The sequence below is a fragment of the Vicugna pacos genome, chromosome 23, assembly GCF_048564905.1.
Source record: "Vicugna pacos chromosome 23, VicPac4, whole genome shotgun sequence".
Classification (NCBI taxonomy): Eukaryota; Metazoa; Chordata; class Mammalia; order Artiodactyla; family Camelidae; genus Vicugna; species Vicugna pacos.
In genome coordinates, this window is record NC_133009.1 from 22,028,106 (window position 1) to 22,034,296 (window position 6,191).

General features: G+C 42.5%; 1 protein-coding gene and 1 long non-coding RNA gene across 2 annotated transcripts; both read left to right on the forward strand.

Moving 5' to 3' along the window:
- Positions 1 to 45: 45 nt before the first annotated feature.
- Positions 46 to 3,729, forward strand: LOC140688759 (uncharacterized). The gene is made up of 3 exons (XR_012063559.1): positions 46 to 422; positions 626 to 872; positions 1,010 to 3,729. It is a non-coding gene; the product is annotated as an uncharacterized lncRNA (long non-coding RNA).
- A 391-nt stretch (positions 3,730 to 4,120) lies between these two features.
- LOC102545251 (large ribosomal subunit protein eL39-like) lies at positions 4,121 to 4,962 on the forward strand. Its single transcript, XM_072948654.1, has one exon. The coding sequence runs from the start codon at positions 4,600 to 4,602 to the stop codon at positions 4,849 to 4,851; it is 252 nt and encodes an 83-aa protein (XP_072804755.1). The 5' UTR covers positions 4,121 to 4,599; the 3' UTR covers positions 4,852 to 4,962.
- The last annotated feature ends 1,229 nt before the right edge of the window (positions 4,963 to 6,191 follow it).

The window sequence follows — 6,191 nt, forward strand, 5'->3', positions numbered from 1 at the left end:
GCAGAATTCTAGAACCCGTGATAGATTTGCTTCCCGGGGCCGAGAAGGTCAGGTGAAGGCTCCAGGGTCCCGGCTCCCATCCCAGTTCAACCAGAGGACCTCTTCTCTCCTGTTTTATAGACCGAGGTTGGGTATAGATTTCATCTGGAAAAAGAGTTCCGTTCCTTTAAAAATGTTTGCCAAGCCCTGATCTACATCACCCTTATCCTATCTGTTAGAAGCTATGAAGAGTTTTGAAAAAGGGAAAACCAGAAAGGGAGAGGTAGCCATTCCCCAGAGATGAGGAAAGGCTACAGAAGGCGTCTGGACCTCAGCGGGGCATCTGTGAAGGGGTGTCTGCACACCACCACCTGCTGTCTAGTGGGCTCCTCAAACTCTCTCCCTGGAGACAAGGAGATCACAATTCAAAGTATTATTCCAAGGTAACAGTCACATATAGGAGATTCCTACATAGTCCAGAGCTAAAAAAAAATGTGCAGTTAAGTCATGAATTGTCTTCAAAAGTAGGAGGAAGCTTCTAGCCTCTTCCAGTCTTGAAAGACATCACCCACTGCTGCTTCAGAGTCAAGCTCAAGAGTAAACAGGTGCGAATAAGGTTGATTTATCCTTCTCTCTCTTCTCCTAGGCCTGTGAACCTCTGAATACAGATAACCAGAAAGGAGCATCTCAGCCCATTTAGATGGTGGCCTCCTTTAGAGTGAAATGTGAGGCCAGGCCCCCGACTGCTGCTGTCCTAAGAGTTCCCAGGGACGCTTTGTGCGGTAACCTGGATGCCTGTCCAAGTTACACTGCCTGGTCGCACCCTCCCCTAGGGTCCTGCTGCTATCGATTGACTGGGAAAGTTTCCTCTCACTAGATTTTTCAAACTGCTGGTGAGCGCCAAGCACTAGATTTGCAGGGTTCATTCACCCCAGGGCTGGAGCTTTTCAACAGTGTAGGAAGGTTATGCGTTTGCCAATCAGCATAGTAGGGCAGAGTGATTTGGAAGCCATTTCATTTTTTTTTTCAGTTCATCAAACTCCTACTCACTGGGAAGCTCTAAACCAGCGATGTGAAACCTTTCTGGAGTTGTGACACCCTATTGTCACTCATTTCATCTCATCAAACACCCACCCCTCTTAAAAATGCCACGAGGCATGTATTTATTTTTAAGATTAAGGTGAATGAAAATTGGAAAATTACCTGAGAATTTTCTGGCACTCTAGCGAAAAGAGGTGTTTGGAAGTGAGAACTAGGGACCAGTCCTATACACAGGGAAGACATAGGACCAAACTGAGAAGTAGGAGGAATTTTTCTTTGCTGCTTCCCTGCTCCCACTATATAATTCCTTTCCCCCGTGGACATTTCCCTCCCCTGGCACCTGTGCCTTCCTGCTGCCTGTACCTTCCTCCACGGTACCTCATGCAGGACTGGCCCTTACCAACCTCCTCATCCCCTGCTCTGGACCTGTCTTCTTTTACCATCCCTATTAATACTTAGGCAATGCCAACTCCTGCAGGTGGCTCTTGTAGGCTAGTTGTTGCTTTAGGAAAAAGCTAACTGCTTCTAAGCTCCCTTCTAACATGAAAACTTTAGCAGGGTTAATTGTGGTGAAGATGAATCCCTCCCAGAGATATTTGTAATTTAACTAGAGACAATATCATACCTCCAAAGAGTTAGCTTCCAGTGAAATTTCAACAGGTAGCAGAAATGGCTGTGGAGAGTTGAGAGATTAGCTTATTCTGCCTCATGGTAATATCCATCCTGGCCATGCAAGCCTTTGCTTTGGGGCAGTACAAAAGGCACCCGATAAGAGTCAAGTGAACTGAATATATTTCTGACTCAGTCCAATTCAGGCAATATTTACTAAGCACCTACTGCATGCCTGGCACTGGGCATTGGGCTAGGCCCTAGGAATCCAAAGATAAATGAGACATATTCCATGTCCTCAGTGAACTCCTAGTTTATTAGGAGGCAGCTAATACCATGATAAATGTTTCCCCAGCAGTATAGACAAAACACTATGGGAACACAGAAGAGAGGATAATTAATTTTGCCTGGAGAAAGCTACAGAGAATTAATGTTTGCATTGGGCCTTTAAGGATAAGAAGGGCTTCAGCAGACTGAGCTGCGGAGTAAGAACAGTGAGGGAAATCACTGGAACAAAAGCATGAATTGCTGGGGCTGTCCAGACGTGTGGAACACAAGTAGGGATGGGCAGGGATGAAGCTGAAAACAAGGATGGGGCCAGATTCTGGAGGGGCTGTCGTGTCTTACTCAGGAGTGGAAACGTTACCCTGAAGACCGAGTGGAGCCGTGAGACATTTTTTGAACTTTCGTGGGAAGACAGATTTGCCAACTTCTCACAGACGAAATGCACGGTGGCTACACCCAGGGTTGTGAGGGAGGTGAGGAGGAAAGAGACACTCTGAGGATTGAATGGTTGCAAATAATTGGCAGCTTAGACGTTGGTGGTAAAGGAGAGTGAGAAATCAGGAGTAACAAACAGATGGGGCTTCCTGCACAGGCTCTAAGTGACAGTGATGCCAGTCAGCGAAGCCCGGAGCAGGCGCCTGTGGGAAATCATAATGAGCCTGGCATGGGGCCTGTTGGTTTAAGAGACCAGGGCGTGGATGAAGGGGGCTGTTGATGTTCTTGGAGAGGATTCTTGTGTTGTTTCTGATTTGGGTCTTCTTGAGAGGACACCCAGCTCTCCTGACATCTGTGCCAGCCACATGTCCACATGTGTCCACCTCTGACTTGGCTCTTCTTCTGATACAATCATTTCTTCTGTCAACCAACAGAAATTTTGTGTGCTGGAAGGGAACTTTGAAAACATTAGCTCCTTTCCAAAGCAACAACTAGCCCACAGGAGCCACCTGAACAAAAAGTTGGCATTGGATAAGTGCTAATAGGAACATTGGAACGAGACAGGTGCAAATGTAGGCAGTACACACAAGAGCCCTGGGACTGCTGCTGCCATTAACCAGAGTCCAAGCCAAATGGAAGCTTCTAGAAGCTCAGGTCCCCCATGAATACAGGCACACTTCTTCACTTTCTAGATGTTAATCTACTGTCCCTTCATTTATCACTTGTTTTTACTCTGTCTTTCTTGAGTAATATCCTTGCCTGGGGAACTATCCTTCCAAAGAAAACTTGTAACTTCCTTCTTGCTTATTTCAGCATGAACACTGTTAGTGAAAACCAGTGTTCATTTATGAACTAAAACTCTGTTGTGGAGATAAAGTGGTTTGGGAAATGTTTGGACAATTAGAAATACATCTCAAAAATGCTAAACATGTGCATCCTCTTTGACCTAGTAACCCGACTTTGAATTTATACTAGAGTGATAGTGGATAAGTGCACAAATACATATGTATAATACTGTTGATCTTGCTAATTATAGTAAAAAGAAAAACTAAGAAATAACCTGAAAGTCCAAAAATAAGAGATTAAGTAAATTGATTACAATTATCCATATAATGGAATTTTATGAAAATTAATTCATTGAAAATGATGATATAGATCAACATTTGCTGACAACTAGGAAGCTAGAAAGATGTTCAAGATCAATTAAAAACTAATTTTTTTGGAATTGAAAATAATAGATTACAAAAATGTATTATGTAAAATTTTTAATAAAAATATCTGGAAACCAAAATCAGCAAATGTCAGTAATAATTATCTGAGAGCACAGTGGGAGGAATTTCTATCAGTTTAATGATTTTTCCTTCTGCTTGTCATTATTTCCTAATCTTTCTACAACAGCTAGCATTGCTGGCATAACAAAATATCTCTACTTCTTTCAAATGTGCAAAGGCCAGTTTATCAGCTGTCTTCCCAGATGGAAAAGCAAAGGAAGAACAGAAAAGCTGTTGAAAAAAAAGAAAAAGCGATTTATTAAAAAAGTGGCTGAGTTGAAAATTATGGACCACAAAGTATATTTTACAAAGCGGTCTCCCTTCCCCCTTCCTTGCACCTTTGGGGGATTCTTTGGAACTGGATACTCTCAAGTCATAGATACATATAGAGTCACATTCAGGGTCCTGTCAGCACACGGTCCCACCTTACCCCCCTCCCAATTTTTCCCAATATTTTAGCTCTTCCACAGTCTCTCAGATATAGAAACCACCCAAGATCTAATTTCTTACTTTAAAACTATTATTACTTTTTAATTCTATTTAAGAACTCTGTGCAGTTTACATTCTAAACTGGACCTGTTGCCCCAAGGAATGAGTATTTGTAGTGACAGGGGTCAGGTGAGGGTGATCAGGCCTGAGAGCAGTAAACATCAGCAGAAGCCAAAGGGTTGCTGGGAAACAGGCTTGTATAACATGGTCAGCTCTAACTGGTAATCAGTCGTATGTATGAAAAGGAAAATATTATTATCACCTCTGCAGTTGTGGGGGAAGAAAAGATCCAGTGTTGGCGATAATGCAGGGAAACAGATTTCATATGCTGCTGATGGAAGTGTAAGGGGCTACAACCTTTCTGCAGGGGCTTGGCAATGTGGATTCAAAGCTATCCACATGTGGGGACCTTTTGACCTAGGATTTCTACCTCTAGAAATTCATTTTAAGAAAATAATTGGGATCTCTCTTCTCTTCTCCACTGTCGTATATGCGCTTGAGTTTGGTCCTCGCCATGTCTTCTCACAAGACTTTCAGGATCAAGCGATTCCTGGCCAAGAAACAAAAGCAGAATCGTCCCATTCCCCAATGGATTCGAATGAAAACTGGTAATAAAATCAGGTACAACTCCAAGAGAAGACATTGGAGAAGAACCAAGCCGGGTCTATCAGGAGCCGCACATGAGGTGGTGCACATATTTATGCTGTGTCAAGTTCTTCTGCATCTTACCATATCACTCTGAAGATAGTGCTGTTGCATGAACAGCTGGATATGTTTGGGAATATGGAGTTTCTCTTTGTGGCCATGTCTGTGCTCTGTTGCTTTTGCTCAGTAATAAATATGTGAGACCTTTTGTTGAAAAAAAAAGAAAGAAAGAAAATAATTGGGGGGTGGGGGTTGTAGTTCAGTGGTAGAGTACATGGTTAGCATGCACAAGGTCCTGGGTTCAATCCCAGTACCTCCATTAATAAAATGAAATTTTAAAAAAAACCTACAAAAAAAAAGAAAATAAAAGCTATGATTATATACTTATCTATAAGAATATTCATCAGTTTTGTAATAGAAAATCTTAAGAAAAAGTAAGTTTCTATCATGCAGATCTGTGCTCAAATTCCAACCTACTAGCAGAATGAACCTGGGAAAATCCCTCAACTTATTTAAGCCTCAGTTTCCTCATCTGTAAGATGGGCACAGTAATGATACCTTGTCCTATCCATGTTCCCTGCCATTACCCAACTTTTCTTGACTTTTCTTGGTAACAAAACTTCTCAGAAGAGTAGGCTATCTGCACTCAATTTGAAATCTGCTCTCATCAGATTCTGGCCCTCACCACACCAGTGAAACTGCTGTTGTCAAGGTCACCAACACTGACTAAATTCAATGAACAATCCCTAGTTCTCAAATTATCCCTTTGAGATAATTCAACACAGCTGGCCCTTCCTTCTTTGACATACTTTTTGCTCTTGGCTTCCACGACCCTGTACTCTCTTGATTTTCCTTCAGTTTCACATCAGTCATTCTCTCAATTCCTTTGCTGGATTTTCCCTTTCCCCTGCTCTCTTAGGGACAGAGCAACAGGGACTCAGCCCTTGGCCCTCTCTTCTCCATTTATACCCCTCATCCCCACTTGATGATTTCATCCAGTTTCCAGACCTTCAATATCTGTATTCAGATGATTCTAATTTATACTTCCATTCCGGACCTCTCCTCTGCAATACAGGCTGTTTTCCACCTGACTACTCAGCGTCTTTGTTTGGATGTCTAATAGGCATGGCAAAATTAATATCCAAAACAAAACTCACATCCTTATCTTCACTTCCCCATTTGCTCCCCCATAGCAGTCCCATCTCAATTCCATTCTGCAGGTTGTTCAGAACAAAAACCTTACAGCTATCCTTGACTCTTTTTTTTTTTCCCTGTCATACCCTACATCCAATCTCTCAGAATATCTGTTGACTCAGTCTGCAGAATATATCTGGAATCAGATCGGTTTTTACCACCTTCACCACTACCAGCCTGATCTGAGCCACTATCCCATCTCATGTGGGTTACTGAAATCGACTCTTAACTAGTGTCCCTGTG